The sequence below is a fragment of the Chroicocephalus ridibundus genome, chromosome 8 (genome assembly GCF_963924245.1).
Source record: "Chroicocephalus ridibundus chromosome 8, bChrRid1.1, whole genome shotgun sequence".
NCBI lineage: Eukaryota > Metazoa > Chordata > Aves > Charadriiformes > Laridae > Chroicocephalus > Chroicocephalus ridibundus.
The window spans coordinates 27635200-27656795 of NC_086291.1; the positions used below are offsets into that span (position 1 = coordinate 27635200).

The 21596-nt window shown below is 52.1% G+C and overlaps 1 protein-coding gene across 2 annotated transcripts in view; it reads right to left on the reverse strand.

Moving 5' to 3' along the window:
- NOS1AP (nitric oxide synthase 1 adaptor protein) overlaps positions 1-21596 on the reverse strand; it is a 44476-nt gene that overhangs the window by 3291 nt on the left and 19589 nt on the right. Inside the window, exons 3-9 of one of the 2 annotated variants that reach the window (XM_063343358.1) lie at positions 7516-7608; positions 7066-7139; positions 6330-6438; positions 5956-6097; positions 4550-4713; positions 3843-4010; positions 390-555 (exon numbers count right to left, since the gene is read on the reverse strand). In XM_063343358.1, the coding sequence (XP_063199428.1) occupies positions 390-555; positions 3843-4010; positions 4550-4713; positions 5956-6097; positions 6330-6438; positions 7066-7139; positions 7516-7608 (916 nt within the window). The remainder of the gene's footprint in view (positions 1-389; positions 556-3842; positions 4011-4549; positions 4714-5955; positions 6098-6329; positions 6439-7065; positions 7140-7515; positions 7609-21596) is intronic. The other variant, XM_063343359.1, reaches the window with a different exon arrangement.

Here is a 21596-nt window from a genome sequence, read left to right on the forward strand (position 1 = left end):
CAGCAAAGCGCCAGTTTTGCAGGATAAAAAGTTATCTCACTCCCAGCCCAGCTCCTGCATGGAGCTGACAGCCACATCTGCTGGAGAGGAAGGTCAAGGAGGGGCTCTTGAGCAGGTAAGGAGTTAGCCTAGACCATGCAGCCACTGGGGAAAGCGGACACATAGCAGATGGATGTATGTGACTACCTGTCCATACAGCCCTCCCCATGCCCCTTCCCACGCTGCATGCAAGCACCTTGCTGCACACACAAGCCAGGCCAGAAGGGCACTAATATTACCCTACACAAAACCACTGGAAATGCACAAAAAACCCCAAGAGAAACACCCACACTCATGTCCTCCACAGACTAGCTAGCTGCAAGGGGAGAGGAAGGGGCAGGATCACTTACTGGTGTTGTTTCCTGCCAGCTTCAGCTCCAGCTCCTGCACTTGTTTGACCAGGAGTGAGATGTGCTGCAGCAAGTCCTTGTTCTGGAGCAGGAGCTGGTGCACGCGAGCCTGGGCCTCCAGCCGCGCTGCTGCCTCTGCGGCCAGCTGGTCCTTCAGCAAGTGAACCTGTGTGACAGGAGAAGAGTGAGTGAGAGTGTGGGAGATGCTGCTCGAGGGCTGAGAGGTTCAACTCCGGCCATTCCTGCTCCTCTACCAGGGCTCACAAGCATCCCACCAAATGATTTGATGAAGAAGGTGTTCCCTGCAGGCACCCGCAAACGTAATGGGGAGAGAGGGGGCAGGCAGCAGTGTCACACCAGGGCATGCTCAGCAAATCCAGCACATGGTGCCCTGGCTTCTCTGATGGAAAAGCCCTAGGCAAAGGGAGGCAGCGTTGACCGAACTGTTGGTCATACATGTGTGCCACAAACACATAAGGAAAGGGCAGCCCAGGACAAAGCCAGACAGATGCAAAAGAGAAGACACGCTCAACCAACTATATGGTGCTGCTGGGTGCACAAGGGTGCAGCCATGTGCCACAAGCCAGTCCTGGCTGAGCTGTCTTTCCAGGCAGGTTTCCCAGACACAGTGTTTTGCACAAGGCAGGGTCCTGCCAGCAGCGTCTGTTGCTAGCAGGGGCTGGAGCATCAGAGCTGCCCCAGAGCTACAGGCGGCTCCAGCTGTGACAGGCACGACACACCTGGAGCAATACAGATGGCAGAGCACTGACAAGACAATGGTGGCTCTGGGGACACAAGCTGGCTGCTCATTCTGGCCCTGGGAAGCAATGCCTGGACGTTAGCTGGTGGGAGTCCACGGATAAGAATTCCATTGAATTTTGCATAGCTACCGATATGCAAGCACCCATATATCACCAGCTCCATGTCGCAGGGAGGGTGGGATGCTGCTGGGCTAGACCAGCCAGGAGCCCTTGCCCAGGGGCTGCGGGAGCAGCTCTCCGTTCTGAGCTCGAGCACAGAGAGCCCCAGAAATGCACTCCGGACAAGGGGACAGCAGTGTGGAGGAGCCATCGGGAGGCACACCAGCTCAGCATCCCCTCCTGCCACCCACCCACAGCTCCTACAAGCGCTCCTCTCTCCAGCAAGGATGGAGCCAGGTTCATGGGGAACCAGGAAAGCATGGATTTAATGCAAAAAAAACCCTCAACCCTGAAACAAACAAAAAACCAAACCAAAACCAAACCAAAAAGAACCCCACACTAGAAAAACAAAACTGAAAAACAAGAACAAAAAATGGCAGTTTTATCTTGGCCTAGGAAAAGTGACCTTGTGGAAGAGCTCTCTGTAGTCTGCCAAAGCTGCGAACTGCTGCTGCAGCTGCAGGGCCCCCAAAGCAGCACAGCTGGGGGCTACCTGCCCTCCTGGATGGGTACCAGGGGGCAGCACTGGGGCTGCTGACAGGCAAGTGCTGCCTGCTTTGTCCTGTGCTGCCTGGACGCAGCCAGCAAGGCAGTGCCCTTGGTGGGGCAGAGCTGAAGCACAGTGAGCTCGGGGGCTGGCAGGAGGCCAGGGAAGGGGCTGGGACATGAAGCCACACCAAGGGGAAGGGAATGCAATACCTTACCCTCTGAGCAGGCAGCACAGAGCCCTTTTGGTTTGCCTGCATGTCCCCAGCCAGGCGAGACACCTCACGCCACTGCTGTGGGAGCCACAGTCACCTCCCTCCTGCTGCCAGCAGTTAGACAGTGGGGCACAGCAGCACGGTGGGACTGGGACCCTCTGCTGAGCACTGGTGGGTGAAGCGGAGGCCCTGAGCTGAGCTTGCAGAGGTGGAATCGCAGTTAAACACTAAGCAGGTGCCAAAGCTCCGTGCTGGGAGTGTCAGCTTGGAAGTCATCCTTCCTTGCAGACAGCAGCTGTCTCCATCCCAGGCGCCTGCAGCAGGGCCCAGGTGATGCTCAGGTGATGCCAGGAGAAGATGCGAGCAGAGCCGAAACATCATGTCTCGCAGAGGGGCAGCGGCTTGTGCCACCAGCCCCTTGGGGACAAGACCGAGGAGGGACTCCTGGCCTTAATCCAAGAGAAGGAACTTTCACAGGCATCCGGAAACACCTTGTAAAAGCGAGTCTCTGGTCAATCAAGGAACTAAATGGCCTTTCAACCTCAGCCAAGTAATTACAGGCTGAGATAATTACAGGATGGTCACAGTGGCTATAGACCCAGCACAGATCCTGGACGGCACAGGGGATCTCCGAGCTTTGTTAGTAAAGCATTCAGTCTGTGCCCACCACCACATGTTCAGAAACAAACTGACTCGGTACTTTCTGAGAGAAGGTAACAAGTGCCATTGACAGAGGTGTGATGTAATGCATTCAGTCATCTGAAGGGCATTTGACGTGATAGGGCCCAGCTTTTTCATGAATAAATCACAATGATACGAAATCACCACAGCGCACACTGAGGGGATTAGAGAGCTAAGTGACAGCTCCTGGGACAAGAACCATCCTGGGGTGGGCAGGAGTCCAGAGCAAGGCGTCAGCCCTTGTAGAGACAGGGATGAGGCCACAGGCTGCCGTCCCAGGAGCCAGCCAAGAAATAGTGTTACACTATTTCAGATTTTTTTTTATCTGGAAGTAGGAAGAAAAAAAATCGCCACTGCAAGGCTCTGCAGGTACACAAAGAGTGGTAACTACTGAAGATGAGCAGTCCCTACCACAGAGAGACCTGGCTTTGCCTGTCAAGCTTTGGCTGTAGCAACACTTGGGCAGACATAAAGGATCTCCTGAGGATGCAGGTCCCTCTTCCAGACAGGAAAGCAACTGGCCAAGCCTGTGACCCCAGAAGGCGCTTGGGGCAACATCTTGGCCAGAAGGACCAATACTGATTTTCTGATGCGAGAAGAGGAAAGCCACAGGAAAGTACAGAAAGCCTGCTGGAGCCAATCAATCAGGCGAAAGAAAGAAAGGAATCGCTCAGGAAGAAAGTCAAGCAATTGCAGAGAGCTCTGTGAGGGGTCAGGGAACAAGTAAAGCTAAGGTCATGAGTTGGATAAAGTGGCCAGAGCTGCTTAAATGAGAAATACTTGCCATGGAGAATGAGTTGGCAGGGTCTAATGCTGAGGCCAGGCATTTGCAAGTACACAGGGGCCAAGGGACGAAGAAAGCTGGTGGCATGCAGACCTTATGCTAATCCATCTGGGCTTAACGCAGCCATCACTGGGAGCAAGGGCACAGCGTGCCATGCTGGAAAAGCGTAATAGAGCAGGATGTGCTGCGGAAAGAGAGGGGACACTACCCAGCCTGCTCCCATGCTCTGGTGTCAGGGTCTGCCCCGGCTCAGTCAGGTCCCCACCCACCCCTGTCCCGCCCCAGGCAGGGGATGCTCTGTCACCAAGGGATTCAGTAGCGCACCCCAGCCCTGCCACTGCCCCCAGGAAAGAGCGGAGGGGACAACCTGTGCCACAGCAACTTGCGTCTGCTGCTGCTGCTGCTGCAGGAGCTGCTGGAGAAGCTGCATTTGATGGTGGGCAGAAAGGGGTGTTCCCAGGTCAGGCAGCTGGGCAGAGGAGGGCAGCAGCATCTTGGGCGATGCTGTCAGGATATCTTCAGGGTGGAGGCAGCCCTGCAAAACACCAATGTCGAAAGCGTGATCTTGTGCCACTTGCCACAGAGAGCCGCCAGGGCCACATGGGCTGCAGCACAGAGCAGCCCCCCTCCCCAAATAACCAGGGAAATAAGGTGCTGCATTCAAAGCAAACGCAGTTTGCTGGGGGTGCTTAAAAACTTTGAAGACAGCATTTTTTCAGTTTTGACAAAAGCCCAAATACTTATGTAGAAAATTCCCAAAAAGGCTGACGCTTCCCATGGGAATTTCTACCGTATCAAAAAGCCTTTTTTTTTTTGGTGGAAAAAAATCCCTATCAGCTCTGCCCCAGACGCTTTCCGTGTGGCTGCACATAGCTGAGCCTCGGCACGGCACTCTCTGGGAGCGCCCTGGGCCCCGAGCCAAAGGGCAGCCCTGCAGTGGCAGATGGCTTTGATCCGGGAGACGGGGAATGCTGCACAATCCCTCCTGATCCCCAGGCCCCCAGGGATGTTCATCAGAGCTGCGGGGCCAGGGCTGTGCCGTGCTCTGAGAATGAAGGGCAGGGACCCACACACCTTGGCGTCAGCATAGGCACTCGCCTCCTTGCCCACAGCGTCGAGGTCAGTCACCCCACGGCTGAAGTCGAGGATGTCGGCTCCAGGCAGCGGCAGCTCCACGGCATCGATGTCTGTCTCCTCGGCAGAGGTAGCCGCCCTCTCCGTGCTGGCGAGGCGGCAGGCTGCGGGAGTGGTGTAAGAGCAGAGCACAGCTCGCTTGGAGTGGGAGCTTGCTACGGCGTGCCCATGGTATGGTGAGCGATGCCCACCGGTGGGTCCCCACCATCCCCATGCCACCCACTCTCCAGCTCTCGGGGGGAAGCAGGTACAGAGCGACATGGCTGTGGTTCCTGCTGCTGCTTGGGATGGGGCTTGCAGCCAAAAAGACACCCACCCTCAGCATGCCAAATGTGGGGGAACAGCGGCCAAAACCCCTCATGTGGGACAAATGGGCCATCAAGAACAGAAGACACAGAGAAAGCTAAAGAAAGGTAAACAAGAGATTATGGGGTGGGGGAAACAACACCAAACGGATGTTCAGAAATCCCCAGGGAACTGCATATCGTGGCTGGGACATTGTGTGGAGGAAAACCAAACAATGACCAGTCCAGGAAAGCCCAATGATTAGGTCATCGCGACAGCACTGGCTGCACAGCCCAGGCTGCTCCTGTTGGGATGGGGGAGGGATCTAGCATCCAGCACGGGGCTGCAGGGCAGGGCAGGCAATCCACACACAGATGGGCGTCAGGACCCGCCAGCATCCCAATGAGCACTGGAGGTGTTTGACCAAGCTCTTGCAGAACATCCGCCACCCCTCCAGTGCAGCCACCAGCACCAAGGAGCACGGCAGTTCCCCAGGGCTCCACAGAGCCTGGACTGATGGGGCTGGACCAGCAGCCCCCCAGCCAGGAGCACGCATCCCTGCACCCTTCGCCCATGGGGCTGAGGAGGGAGGGGGGTTCTGCAGGGCTGCCTGCAGCCCTAGGAGCTTGATGCAAGACCCCAAATGTGGCTTTGTACATGCAGGGAATTGCAGAGAGCCAGACGCAGCCCCGCGAGCACCTCAGGATGCGGGGAAGGTCTGTGCTTAGGGGCCTCTTCTGTGGAAGCAGCGAGGAAATGTTCGCAGGGTGTGCAGCCAAGCACGGAGAGTAGTTAGGCACCCAGCAGAGTCCCGGGCACTGCTAATGGGCTCCCAGCAAGGGGAGATGTTCTGCGAGGATGATGGTTAACACCTAGCAAAGGCCCCTTGCTGGGCAAGATTCCAACTTGAGCTCGATGCGCTGCAGGCCAGATTGCTGTGCAAATCCATTCCCCGCAGGTGTCAGCCAGCAAGGAGCCATATGGGAAGCTGGTGACTGCAGACCACGTCTGCCAGGCTCGATGACCCCAACACCACCCCCGCCTCTGCCCTTGCACAGTACCTGGGATGTCCAGGTCATCCCCGTTCCTCTCACTGTCTCCGTCCTCCTGCCCGTCTGCGTTTTGCTGGGTGTGCTGCAGGCTCAGCTTGTGGCAGACCTCGAACGCCTGCCCCACCGTCCGGACGATGCGCATAGCTTGGGTCTGCGGCGGGCAAGGAGAGGAGACGAGGAATGTTACCTCAACTGGGCTGCCCCTGCCCGGTGACATCCCCAGCCCGGCACAGCTCTCGGGGTTCTCTGTATTCTGCCACAGGGACTGAGGCACTAGAGCTCAGATCACTGGGCCGCCAGCTGCAGCACAGTGCCACAGGGTCCTGCCCCAGCTGCCCCACTGAGGCCCCACGACAGCGCAACACACATCCCAGCATCTTTACCTTCTTCTTGGATTTGAAGACATTGCACCTGAAGACATTGCTAGACCCATCCCTGGCAATATAGCTGAAGATCTTTAGGTCCTGGGAGTCATGGGACACATAGAATATCCTGCAAGGACAGAAAGGAAGGGAGGATATCAACATATATATTACCCACATGCCCAGGAGACTGCCGAGGCCACCCCCAGCACTTCCCAGGGCCAAAGGTGCTGGCAGATGCCCAGCCTCTGCAGCACATCCCTGCTAAAGACCATCGGAAATTTTTTTGGCAGTGGTTTTGCCTCAGCTGGGAAAAATAGCCTGCTGACTCAGCAGCAGCAAGCATTTTGCGAATGCAGCATGGGGCTTTCTCTGCTCAGCCCCCAGGGGCAGAGCCAGTGGCGCAGGAGTCCTCAAGGGACTGAGCAGAGCAAACCTCAGTCTTCAAATCTTGCCTGCTCAGAGAGCTGGCCTCCTCATTCGGGTGCCTGCCGTCCCCTCCCTGGCACAGCTGGGGCTCTTTCGGCTCCCATTCGGCTTCCCTGGGACGCAGATGCCCCATGCTCTTAGCTTTTGCCCATGAGATGGAGGAGGAGAGCTGGGGACTTTTGGAGAGCACAGCAAGCGAGGGGAGCTGCCCTCTGTGGGGATGGTGGCAGGTCTCCATGGTCAGCCTCCAGCACGGTGCCAGTGCAGCATGGGGTAAACGGCATGGCAGAACCACCCAAGCCTCCGTCCCCTCAGTGGGCAGGCTTACCTGTAGATGGGATCGTGCATGACGAGCATTTTGTTCTCATCCCAGGCCCATTCTTTTTTCTGCAATGAAAGAAGCTGAAAATGAGTACGTCAGACGCTGTCCTTGAGATCAAGGACAGGGCAGAGACAGTCCAGGGACAGACCCTGGGAAGCTCTTGTCCCAGCTCTGCTGCTGCTCCCCTGCAACCCATCACCGAGGGTCGGGTCCTGCTGGTGACCAGCGATGTCCCACGTCACCTCCCGCTTCCCCAAGCCCCTTCTACACCTGCATCAGGGCTGGCTCAGCCATCCTGCAGGAACATGGCTCCTCTGTGGCTGATCACAGCCTATCCCTCCCTCTCCCAGCCCACCGGAGTTTCTCATAAATTCACGGATGCTGCAGGTCCCGGCACCGAGAGGGGAGGGCTCCTACTGCCAAGGCACTGCTGCCCTAGGGACCAGGGCTGCCTACCTTCTTCTTCTTCTTCAGAATGACCTTCACGCCGTCCACCGACACGATGAGACTCACTTTCTTTTTCTTTATATTCTTGGCTTTAAACTCATACTGCCGGGGATGGAAGAAAACACCTCAATTAGCCTTCCTGCGCCAGGAATGTCCCAGGGAGGGCTGAAGAGACTCCAGTGGGAAGGCGTGAGAGGGATAGGGAAAGGTTTCCCCGACCCCATATGTCTCCCTGAGCACATGCCCACATCAGCCTACGCATCTGTGTTAGGACAGAACAGGGGGCCTTTTCGCCCCGCAGTGTCCCCACGCCCAGCATCCGGAGGAGCACACCTCAAAGCAATCTAGCCTCTGGATGTGGATAATGCTTTGCTCAGCCCAGGAAATGGGGTTGCTGCTGGAAATGTTAACTTATGTTTCAAAGGCACCCACTCTGCCCCTCCGAAGGGCCGTACCTCCCTGCCACCTCCCCAGCCCTGCCAGCCCCCCCGGGCTCTGCAGCCCAGATAGGTTTGCCCTGATAGCTTGTGGCCACTGCTGTGCTCCAGTAAGAGAAATGGCATTTTGAGTAGGGTTTTTCTGGGGCTCCGTAAAAAACTGAAGATGATTGCTGAGGACTCTGTGAACCTCTCCAGGGGAGATGGGATAATGTAATTACCCACTTCAATTAGAAGTCAATGGACAGGAAAAAAACCCCAACAGAAACTTCCAAAGATCAGTGAGTGAACACAAAGCTCTGGTCTGGCCTGGGGAGGGAATGAGATCCCCCCAAATCCAGACACTTTTGCATTTAGAGTCTTATAAGCAGGGAGGGGGCTGGCGGGGGAAGAGGCTAGATGAGCCATTTAGGCTGAGGAACCTCCTCTGCTCTGTGGCTTTTAAGGAGTCCCGTAACCGGTCTACCATGGGTGCACCCACATCGGACACCCGGTGTGCTGGTCCCCACACAGGGTGCCATGGGGACAGACCCTCTGCGCCCACCGGGTGGCAGAAAAGCCCCGCATCCTGCACCTCACATGGCAGAGGAAGAGGAATTTAATTAATTCTCTCATTATTTCACCAGTCTCTCTGCAGAGGGAGCACAGGGCAGGTGCCCCGATGCAAAGCCCTGCCTCCAGTCCGCGCTGAGCCGTAATGTGACATTTCCAACACTGCATGAGGTATTAACTTTGGCAGCGAGAGCCAGCAGGCAGGAAAAGCTGCTGGCCCCAACCTGCAATCAAATGACAAAAGACTTGAAAGCACAATTCCTCAAAGCCATTTTAAAGTCACCAATGGGGACACGAGACACAGATGATTCAGAAAACAGTGGGGTATGGGGGGGAGAACATAGCTCTGCCCTCCTCAGTGCACAGACCAGGCAAGCTGTGCAAGCTCACCCACTCCAGGGCTGAAGCCGTGGTGATGGGCTGGAGAAAGAAGACCTCAGGCTCCCACCATGGCTACAGCCAGCCTCAAAATCCCCAGCACAGACCCATATGCTGCTTGCAAGGCTTATTCCTCATGGAGAAGGGTCTCTCACCAGAGTCCCTCACCAAAGAGCCCTCCAGGGTGGGTTTCCAAGTCCCATCTCTCATATTCCCCTTCCCTGTCATTACAAGCAGAGGTGAACCTGCATCCAAGAGCCCCCCCCTTCTGTGCCTTGGTAAGACACCAGACCAGTCCTGACTGAGATCACAGCATCTGGTACCTAACAGTAAAGAATGTCTTGATTTAGCCCTGAAAAGGCGAGCTCCAGCCAGGCTACCTTGGATTAATTAACCCAGCACCCTCCAAAGCTTTGTATGCGATTTTTCCAGGAGCCACAGGCTGAACTGGATGCTCTCTGCAGCACCCAGAGCAACTGCACGGCACCTTGTGAATCTGCAGCCTGATTTATTGGTCCTAACGATCATTGATTATAAACATCAAGTTGCATTTCTGAGCTGCTGGAGCCATGGGGTTTCTGTTCTGGGCCATTCCAAGTGCTAATTAATGTGGGATTGGAAGAGACAGCAACGCTCAAAAATATCTCAGGGTTAGAGAGACTATTTTTAGCCTGGTTTTTGGGTGAGTAACAGCCCCAAGACAGCAATGCAGACAGGCTAGGATATTTCAGCAAAGATGCTACCCGGCCCCGGCATATGTTTCAGGGACAGGATCAATGCAGAGCTCCTCGGAGAGGCTTCCGCAATCCCTGGCTGCAGGCAAAGGATTCTGCCCGGGCTCACCCCAAGCCTGGCAGAGGGCCATGGGGAATGCCGTTTTGCCACGCTGAAGCCCAAGTGCCCTCGTGCTGACGGCTCATGGCGAAACTCCAGCAAGAACCACCAGGAGCAAAGAAGTCAAATTCTCAGAAGGGCTGACCGGCCAGGTTTGTTAAGCCCTTGCATAAATCCAGGCCTTTATCCTGACGCCAAGGCGAGAGCCAAGCTCCTTTGCAAGCCTGAGCCCTGCGATTAGAGAGCTATTGCACATCCTGCCCCAACCAGAGCTTGTTAGCGCAATCACTCCAATGCGCGCAGATGCTCTTTGGGATATGTTTCCCATGCAATGAAGCGCAGCTCTAACCAATAAAATGCTAATGAACTCATGCCCACTGGGGTACTAATGAAGCTCTAAACATAATTTAATAACAAATTAGTGAGGAAGAGGATTCAATAAAATGGCCATTCAGCCGAGCCGCCTCTCGCATCCCTGGGCTACGCAGGGCAGGCACGCCACATCCCACAGGCCAGGAGATGCGTTGCTCATTTTGAGGGGTTTTCAAATTTGAGTTTGGGAAAATACGTGCAAGAAGGGAGGAAAAGCACCCAGAAGACCAATCCGAGAGGGAGCACATACTGCTCTGCAGAGCCCGGCACACCATTCGTGTGCTGCTACCCCCCTGCTTACATCCACAGCATGCAATTTGCACACAACTAATTCAGCAGACCAGAGGCATTTCACGCCAAGCTGCATCTCTGGCTAGGGTCTAAGGGAGCATTGGGTTTGCACAGTTCCTCTAAGTGAGGCTTGAGCCACAGAGAATGTAAGGGATGAACCCAAAACTGTGCAGGGCAGAATCTGTGCTCAGACCTGGCAGCTTATGGTGCAGCAGTTCACATTAGCAGTGACAGCAGCTGCCATGACCAGCTCCACTCAGTGTCCTGCCTTGCCAGGATGCTTCTGCCGGGCAGAAGAAATTCATGTCTCAACACAAGTCCTTGCATGCCCCAGCAAGTCCCTGCAGCTCCTGGGCAGGCTGTGGCTGACGGCAACAGCCAGCCCAAGATACCAGGTGTGAGGCACCAGCCCGAGGGCAGTACTCGGGACTGGGCTGGGTGCCCGGTGTGCACCCTGGCTGTAGCTGGCCCTATGCTACCTCCTTGGGCTTCTCCAAAGCAATGGCGAATCCTTTCCATTAGCAAACTACAGACGCCAGTATGGGCTTCTTGTTCCTGAAGACTGCTGGATGCCTCAGACGGTCTCACCAACATGCTGCGCATCAACAGGACCTGCCCTCGCTAACACCTGCCCCGCAAGCCCGCTTACGTAATGGAGCCATGGAAAACCTCTCTCTGTATGACTGATCAGGACCTCCCTGGCTTAGAGCTATTCTTCACCACAGCTCTGTCTGCCCTGGGCACAGATATCTGCTGGCTCTGCCTATATTTGTCAACATCCCCCCATCTGCTGTGAAATGGAGAAAGAAAGCTTAAGAGTGATGCGAAGCATTAGGGTTTTAGCTTTCCCTGTCGCTGGGAGGAGAACAGAGGTGCCAGTGGGGTTGACAACGCCACCAAAGGGACTCTGAGATGGCCTCCACAGCAACTGCCACTGCATCCAAAACCAGAGGGCACTGGCTGACCCAGAGGAGAAGAAAACTTGCACATTTCCATGGATGTTGGATCAATGCCATACAACCCTTGCTGGGAATATATCCTGCATCCCCAAAGACGCGCTAAAAATCACACCATCGCCACCCATGAGCTTCCCACTGAGGCAATACAAAACCGTGTGCGTGGCAAAGCAAAAGTGGGGTTTCTCAAAGCCACCAGCATGGGACCCGCTCCACTGCTGGGAGGGGACGGGGATGCTCATGGGGGAGCTTTGCTACGCACTGCCACAGCAGCAGGAGTGCCTCTACGATGGGGTACAGGGAGCTGGGTGACAGCAATTCACCCCACGCTCTCTGGGTACCATGTTCTGATTCTAGGTGACCACTTCAGGAGAAAAAGCACACTTCCCTCCCTCGAGGGAACTCAGCTACCGATGGTTCCAGTTTGGAGAGCTGAACCCCAGCCTACTTTTCAATACAGAAATGATACAGAAATAATTATCCAGCTTGGGATCAAGGAAGGAAAGAGGATTTGTGCAACTTCACCATGATACTGTTTGGTTTCACACCACATAGCATTTCACTGTATTACTTATAACTAAATGGTGTAATGGTCAAAGAGCTTTCTTGGCCTTCAACCCAGGTAGTTTGCCCACCTTGGGCATAATTCTAGATCTTTAAATATCCATAATAATACTACAAGTTTGGGTTAATTATATTAATTCTTGGCCATAGCAATGTGGCAATCTCAACAGATAGATAAGAAATTATTTCAGGGAAATACAGTCTGTTCCTGGACTTGCACAGCTCCAGTTGGTCTCCAACTGAAGCTCTAAGTACTCTACCAAAATTTTTAAGCAAAGGTTGAAAATGGACATTTGAGATATGCCAAAGTTTAAAAAAAAAATTATTCAAGGAAAAAAGTAAAGGTGGTCTCACTACTGAAAAAGAAGTATTAGATCACTCATAAATTCCAACCAGCTAGGAAGTGAATAAAGATTATCCCTTAATTTTACACTGTACACAAAAAAACCCCAACATATTTATCCTCTCAATTAGGAAAGAAACATCTATTTCATCAGAACACGAGAGCCTTGCCATTGACCTCAGGTTAGTGGGAGTTTATTTTCAACATCTGTCTTTTATGTGGAGTTCACTATTTAAATAACTGTAGATGGAAAATAATGCCAGCTGGTGTATGCATCATTGCACAACACATTTCTACTGGCAGAGTATTAAAATTGCCCTTTCTGGAGAACAGAGTAACATATGTTGCTTAATAGAGAGCGCATGTAACCTTGTCAGCTTAGAGTAAAATTATGTATGAAACCAGCAGGATGGGTATGTGTGAAAAGCGTGGAAAACACGTTATCCATCCCTGTCGCACTGTTTCTACCCAGTAAAAGTATAAGAAAACTTGTAACCACGTACCGCATGCGGGGTTAGGCAGATCAGACACTAAAGAGGAGAGATGATGTCTTTCTAGATTCATCATCCCCCACATTCACAAGCACCTTTAAAAAGTTAACCTGAATAAAAATGCCCTAATTTCATACCAGCCCATCTAAACTGCAGCAGGTACAGATTTAAGTCTGCCCACTCGCACTCTCCATCAGTAAAGGAAGGTATCAGGAAGGCTCTATGGTCAGATTGTGCTAGCAGAATGAAAATAAAGAGAAAAAAAAAATAATGGAAGTGCCCCTAAATGCATCAAGCTGCTCCTGTCCCCCCACATCCTCTATTGCACTCCTCAAATTAAAAAAAAAAAAAAAAAAAAAGAAAAAGGTTTACTAGGTTGTTCTAGGGAAAGAGCAGTGGTTTGAGAATGCAATTAATGGGGGAAAAGCAATTTTCACAAAATTCATTGCTACTCGGCTATCTCAGGAGGCAGGAGAAAAAAAATCTGCTAAAAGAAAAAGCATAGAAGGAGGTGTATTTTTTGCCATAAAACTGTATTTCTTTGTGTTTGTACAGCAAGGACATGAAGCTCTGAGCAACACTGGATCCTACAGAGCCACTGCTGCTGAACGCAAGGGCTGGCTGGCAAGGAGCCTGCGATGTGAGCAGCCCCAGCGCTGACCTCTGCCTGCGGTGATGCTCCTGCAGCTCTTCCATGGCTCCCGCTGCCCACTTCATCCCGGGGAACGAAACCGCAAGTGCAGGGCTGGCACAGTTCCTGGCAGGGGACTGCAACCGGTGCCCACCTCCCTTGGCACCTCACAGCAGCACCTCCTCGCAGCTGGCCGGCACGGCGGCTAATAAAATACGTGCAGAGTTAGACTTTAACCCAAGGTCAGCTCAGGCTAACGAAAGATGTGGCAGACTAACGACGGCTTTCCTGGCACTTTGGGGGGAGGAGCAGTCCTGCTCCCTTGATGAAGAATTAACTTATTACAAAATGACAGCAGAACTTGAGTTCAATCGGCACAGGCTTCACAGCTCCAAGAATTAACGACTCAGAGGGGAAAACCACACACTGCACAATTTCAGCTACTGAAAATACAGGGAATGAGAGAAAATCTCAAAAATGTACAGGTCATCAGGTGTAACCTGCAGGAGGGAAGCCTGAGAAACCTTGCTGGGATCCTAACAGCAGTAATTGGGAGGAACGGCAAACAACAGCACCATGCAGGGGATGAGGATTTTGCTTTACTGAACCACGCAAGGAAACAGCACCAACACTGGTGCTCTCGGGTGACTCCCAGCCACCTGCGGGCTGTGCGGGAAAGGGAACCAGAGAGGTAGATGGGTCTTTCCTGGCTGAGAGTGCTGAGCCACCTCAGGGATGGGCACGGAAAGCAGGGAGCAGAAGGAGCAGGAAGGCAGCACCTGGTGCCCGATAGACCCTCATGGGGTAAACAACACCTGGAGCTCAGCGCTGGGTCCTGCGGGAGTGTTAGGAGCAGACCGCAGCCAGGAACATCTCTTCCCTCCTTTATTTCCTTCTGGTGCTTTGTTAATGGGAGGGTGAGCGTGACTTCCAGCGCTGGAGGGGGCTGCAGCATGCCAAGGCGGGCACCACAGTAAGCACAGGACCGTGAGGTGCCTTTGTGTCCTGTGAACCAACCGTTTCTTGGGCCAAAAGGCTGGGAAAGGCCATGCCTAGGTAAGGCACACACAGTACCCAGCTTACCAGGTGCACCGGTGCCATGCACTGGGCCTGGCGGCATGCATATAGGATGCATCAAACACAACCGTGCCTGATAAGGACAGGCAAACTGCAACGTCCCTGTGCAGGATGAGCCAGAGATCTCATTAGAAACACACAGCACAAGCCCAGGCACACTTCTGTGGGCAAGGAAGAGGCACAGGGAAAGTCCTCCTGTATGAGTTTCAGCATGGAGTGCTGGTCATCCAACGGAGCCTAACCATTTTGGCTAAATGAGAGAACACAACCAGTATCTCTAAATAGAGTGGGAGAAACAAAAGAGCACTGGAGAGGAAAAAGGAATGATTCAGAATACAGCTTTGGCACAGCAGCAGACAGATGCAACCTGGCCAGGAGTAGCCTTGCAGATCAGAAGAGAGTCCCCGACCATCCAAGCCACACGGGGCTGGGAATAGCGGGGTGGTGTCCAGCACACAGCGGTCTGTGGCAGGGAACGGAGGCAGCAATTGTCCCGAGAGCCCGGCTGTCAGGCAGGCAGGGCAGCAGAGAGCCAGGGCTCCTGCCGGCGGGGTACCCAGGCGTGGAGCATCGCTCCCTCCAGCTGCCCTCCCTGCGGGTTGCTGCCCCAAAAGCAGAAAGGCCCCTGCCAGCCTGCCCCAGCGCATGTCTCCCTCACGCATTGCCCCAGCTCTACTGGGGCAGCAGCAGATATCGGAGGATAAAGTGGCTGGAAAGCAGGATACCTCCCAGGAGGGTGGTCAGCTTCATCCAAGAGGCATTTCTAAACAAGGCTTCAAAATATCAGACAGTCCACCATTTCTGGTCTGTGCTTTAAGCCCACAGGGGACTCAGGCTTGCTGGAAGGGAGTACAGTGGAATACCTGCTTAGCCTACTAATCTGATCATCAATAAATGGACTAAAACCCATTTTTAGAAGACTGCCTTAAGCTGCTCTACCAAAGAGCTGTGTATTGAGGACTCCCCTTTGCCATGGCCATGCAATCCATCCCTCTGTGGCTCCCATGAGGACACATTACCACCCTCATGCCCACGTGCAGCTGTAAGGTACACACCTGGCCGCGGGCATGCCCATGCACCAGCAGGGTGCTCGCCTGTGGGATGCCAACCACAGCTCCCTGCTCCCTCCCAGGGTTGGGAGACAAAGAGGCAAGGACAGCCGGGAGATTCAGGGATCCCTGCAGCGCAGTCACTTTGCTTGCCCTCCCTTCTCCTCCTGCCAAAACTCAGGACAAAACCAGCCTGTAGCACTCCTGGCCGCAGAGGGGATGGCTTCCACCATGGGGCACAGAGTCACAGAGACGTTTGGGGGGCAGGATCAAGGTTCCCACTGGCTTCATTGGCAAACCACTGTCATGGCATGGGCAAACACCCTGGACACACCACTGCCATCCTGTCAGCTCGGGTTTGAGCTGCTCCTCAGGCGTACATCTCCTCCATCACCTTGCCTACACCCAAGCGCTGGTGATTTTGCCAGTAGCTAGACTTTAATGAAAGGTCACAGTAATTCGGAAGGGGGGGAGGAGTAATGAAGTATTGGATACTCATTCTTGGGCTTAACGATGCTTTTTAAAAACTCTTCCACAGTTCCTCAGAGTTTGCATTTGCACATATGGGAAAATGCAGCTCTGAGGTGCATGTGTTCATCTGAAATAAGACCTGATTTTGGTGTGTACTGACAAGGTCAGTGCCTATTTTCCCATGCAACTTCAGGTTTAATTTTGGTAACCGTCTGCAATGGTCATGAGTACTGATGGGTATAAATGGGCATCAGTCTAAAAATAGCCATGTTGTAAGAGCAGCGGAGCAGAGCTAGGGTTCCTGCTTTGAAACAATCCCTGGATCACAGCTTGCCCGTTTATCACACAAAATATGTTTCCCAATGACACTGAATACTTCACAATAAATTCCTTCTGCTCGGTTTTCTATTTCCAACCCTATAGCTGCCTTGATACACTTCCTCCAACCGCCTCTCACTGCCTCAAAGTTTCACTAGTTGAGCTGGCAAACTGGGACATGTATACCAGCCATCTTCCAGTCTGAGCGGTTTCACAGGAATCTCAAGAGAAAAATCGGAACTAGTAAAAATTAAATCAATATCAATCATAAGGTTAAATGGATAAAGTTCCTCTAGGTAACACCTTATTCTCACCTCCTCTTTTGCAGACTTCCATTTACAAGATGATTTAATTCCCTTATAAGAAACCCTTAGGGGATCCACACTTCCCTGTCCCAGTCTTAAGGGGGTTTTTTTGTTTGTTTGTTTGTTGTTTTTCTTTTTTAAACCTTAAAATCAGAGATTTAGAGGAGATCTGAGACACATCACTATATCCTCCCCTCCCAAGACAGCTTGCAGCCCCTCTGCGTGCCATGTAAGCCCAGCGCTGTGCAGGGAGAGGGGATGTGGTGGCACCGGTGCACACAAGGGATGCAGCCAGCAATGCAGGACACCCCTCAGCTCCACCCAGCAGCTCACCGAAGCCAAGAACAGGTCCCTGCGCGCATGTTATTGTTCACTTCACTGGGGCTTAACCAATACAGAGCTTATAAGAGAAAGCCAGGGACCCTGTCCCAGCACAGCCATATCATTCTCCCCCTCCCCTTGCTCAGGTACACGCAGCGATGGCTCCAAGTGGGACCGACCACTCGTGGGCTGGGAAAAGCAGCGTCTCTCAGCCAGGCATGAAGGTCAGTGGACACCATGCCGCAAGCTAGCCCACAGCCTTGCAAACATCTCTGAACCCCTTCTGGAAATCCAAGGAAGCGGTAACAGCACAGACCGGAGCAGCGTGGGAGGCAGCAAGCATCCACCTGCCTTCACACGCTGCCATCTCTGATGGCCAGGCGTAGCCCGTGCAAACTAACTGTTGCGTGGGTGTGCATGGGATACTGGTTGAACTGGCTGCAAAAATAACCAGGCTTTGAGCTGCTCCCTTCGGTTAATGTAAACAAGGAACAGGCTCTGTGCACGTCTGCTGGCACTGCTTTCGCACTGCTTTTTGCAGCCCTGGAGATAGAAGATGAGAGATGAGCTGTACCTGTTCTAATATTTACCACCTGTTGCCAAAATAAGCAGAAGCACATTCCTTGGAAACCTCACATCTGACTGGAATTTGTGGTATTTTTAATTAGATATGCATTGGTTGGACCTATGCAGGCAACGGCAGCGGGTGCACAAGCCATTTGGTGTCGGCTCCTTGCGATCGCCCTTTGAAGGGCATAAGAAGCTACAAGAGCCTAGAAATGGCCTCTCTTCATCCAGGCTACAGTGGGTTTGAACCCATGTGCTAGATGGCACTCAGCTTAAGGAAAAGCATTGCCATTTGCCGCAGTTTAGTCACACCCATTTACAGTAATCCCTAATTAAACTCCTGCTCTTTTCTGGCACCAGCAAGACCTGATGCCCTGGGGACCCTGGGAGCTGAGCAGTGCAGGTAGTGCCCAGCCGGGCACCTTCCTCCGCCCCAGCAGGAAAACAAAATTTCTGTGTTCAAGATTAGTTTTCTACCCCAAATGCTTTCTTTCTAAGACAGACCCTGCCTCAAGGCTGCTGAAATGACCCGCATGGAGGGGGCTGAAGACGGGACCGACACCACAGAAGAACAGAGTCACCCCAAATCCACCCCAAGGGAGGTGACAAAGAGAGGGGCACCGTAAGAACACACCTGCACAGCGCTTCAGAAAGGTGTCAGCTCAGCAAAGAAAGTCAAATCAGAACACGGCAGGATTTCTGCCCCAAGCTGTGAAACACGGGATTTACTTTGGTATTTTTTAACTGCTCACCAAAGAGCTGTTCTCCACAGTTCCATAAAAAACTTGAGTAAGACCGGTTGAGAAGGCAGATGAGAACAGCCAGGCAGAAGAGCAATGATAAACTGAAGGAAGGCAGGCTGGTAAGACTGTAACTAAATCAGCAATTACGAAATTCAGACAATTAATAAAGAATGAATGAGCAGCAGCATTAAATGCTTAGCACATCAGAAACGAGCCTGCCCTCTGGGGCTCATTAGATACCGGCAGTGCTCAACAATGTTTCTGGGCTGTAACTGGAGAAAAGAGGTAGTTATTCATATCACACTTGTTTCATGGTTCCTATTTCAGCAATAACTAATGCAGGTATTAAAAATCATTCACTAAATTCTGTATTTTACAGTCAATATGTCTGAGTAATGTCCTTTAGAGAGATGCAGCACGAACTATAGACTTGGATCCTTGAAAAAAAATCCAAACTAATAAAAATTCCAAGGTTTTAGGTGGAGTTAGAAAACAGACAATACAGAACCTAATGTCAAGCAAAAGGACCACAGCATAGCACTAGTTCTATGCAAGTTGAGATCCTAAACTATCTCAATAAAATTAAAAGTGTACCACGCAAAGCTATTATGCTGGGTAAGAAACTTGGAGAATACATTGCTGTTTCACCCTTTGCACGCATTTTGACAAAAATGTTATCTATAACACCTCTACAGCCCCGATTAAGGTGACAAAATCCACCTCACTAGTGGATATCTGGCAAGATGATGGAGCAGATCTTCCTGGGATCTCTGCTAAGGCACATGGAAAATAAGGAGGTGACTGGTGACAGTCAACATGGCTTCAGCAAAGGCAAGTCATGCCCGACAAATCTGGTGGCCTTCTATGATGTTGCCACAGCACTGGTAGATAAGGGGAGAGCAGCCAACGTCATCTACCTGGATTTATGCAAAGCGTTTGACACTGTCCTGCACGACATCCTGGTCTCTAAATTGGAAAAGTATGGATTTGATGGACGGACCACTTGGTGGATAAGGAACTTGTTAAACGGCCGCACTCAAAGAGTTGTGGTCAATGGCTCAATGTCCAAGTGGAAACCAGTGACGAGTGGCCTTCCTCAGGGGTCAGTGCTGGGACCAGTGCTGTTTGACATCTTTGTTGGCGACATGGACAGTGGGATTGAGTGCACCCTCAGCAAGTTTGCCGACAACACCAAGCTGTGTGGCACGGTCAACACGCTGGAGGGAAGGGATGCCATCCAGAGGGAACTGGACAGGCTTGAGAGGTGGGCACATGTGAACCTCATGAAGTTCAACCAGGCCAAGTGCAAGGTCCTGCACACAGACAGGGGCAATCCCAGGCACAAATACAGGCTGGGCAGAGAATGGCTTGAGAGCAGCCCTGAGGAAAAAGACTTGGGGGTGCTGGTGGACAAAAAGCTCAACATGAGCCGGCAATGTGTGCTTGCAGCCCAGAAAGCCAACCTTATCCTGGGCTGCATCAATAGAATAATGGCCAGCAGGGTGAGGGAGGTGATTCTACTCTGCTCTGGTGAGAACCCCTGGAGTACTGCGTGGAGCTCTGGAGTCCTCTTCACAAGAAGGACATGGATCTGTCGGAACAAGTCCAGACAAGGGCAACAAAGATGACCAGAGGGCTGGAGCACCTCTGCTGTGAGGACAGGCTGAGAGAGTTGGGGTTGTTCAGCCTGGAGAAGAGAAGGCTCTGGGGAGACCTTATAGCGACCTTCCAGTACCTAAAGAGGGACACTTTATCAGGGAGCGTAGCAATAGGATGAAGGGCAACGGTTTTAAACTGAAAGAGGAGAGATTCAGATATTAGGAAGAAATTGTTCACTATGAGGGTGGTGAGACTCTGGTTGCCCCAAGAAGTTGTGGATGCCCCATCCCTGGAGGTGTTCAAGGCCAGGCTGGATGGGGTTTTGAGCAACCTGGTCTAGTGGGAGGTGTCCCTGCCCATGGCAGGGGGTTGGAACTAGGTGATCTTTAAGGTCCTTTCTAATCCATTCTATGATACCAAAAATGAAGCAATGACAGAGACAGAATGCCACTGTGCTCGCAGAAAACCCCACAGCAAGGAGAGCAAAGCAGTGCTCACTTTTATCTAGTTCTGGAAGAAAACACCCGGTATTTGCTATCCAAGTCAAGTGTACAAGAATTTGGCATCTACTCATTTCAGGTTGATTTTATGCGGCCTTGGCCAAGCAGGCTCCAAAAGGAAAAAGGAACAGAAGCTGCAACAATGAGATGCAGAAATGCATCCTAAAAAAACCCGGAGACATAGAAAGGTGTCATCCCCGTGGAAAGGACACTAGGAAGACAGTGTGGTCCTGGGCACACAAGCAGGGCAACATACAGCAAAGTAGAAACGTGAAATTACCTCAAACATAGCACTGTTGAAATCACAGCTAATAAAATACGTCCTGACATAACATGTTCTGCTTTATCATACGCTTCAAAGAAGCAATAGAAAAGAGTTAACGAAAAGGCAGCAAGAACATGAGGCAGGTTTCCTAGACTCTTAAGTCCCAGAGATTAAAACAAACTTGGTCTATTTAGCTTATCCAAAGAGTAGGCTAGGAGGGGACTTTGTCCGCAGCTCAGACCTGGGACTCAGGGGCAGCTTCCTCACCTTGAAGGCTCTTTGACTTTAGCCTGGGAGTTGAAGTTGGATCCACCCAAACTACAGAAAGACTCGTCTTTTCACAGAGAGCACAGTGGGACCTGCACTCTGAATCACGCTCACCACCAGCTTTGGGCCAATTACTCTGTATTTCTCTTTTTTAAATATTGAGGATGTCTCAGCACATATGTAGAGGTCAGCAGAGATGTGCTCTTTGTGTTTGCAGTACTGGAGAGACACACACACATCCCCAGAGTTCCTGGGCATCAGGGAGTGTTTGAAGGTGTCCAGACCAATCCCATCCATCATGCTAAGAGGGAGCAAGAAAATGGCATCGGAGCAAAATGCCAAAACAAAACGTGAGGCATTAGAGGGAACAAGAAAGAGATGGCTCTCTATGATGCATATCCAAGAACAACACTGTAAAACATCACAGGTGGGTCTGTTTTCAGTTAAAGAGTTAAGCTGAAACGTAACCATCTTTGCTGAAGTTTCCTGCAGTGAATACCTGCTTCAGGCCGATTTTTGCAGCTTCTGCAGAAATGGATCAGTAGTTTCCACAGGGAAGCATATGGCAAGGAGAACTGGTTTGGTTGGGGTTTTTTTCCACCACGAAAAACTCATGCTGGTAAAGACAGAGAGACAGATCAAGAATCACTAGGATCCTCGTTCTCCATCAGGGAAGCCTGGCCTGAGAAGGAAACATTTTCTTCTCTGAAAATTCATCCAAATTTAGCGACATTCTTCATGGAGAGTCTTCCTCTGGGC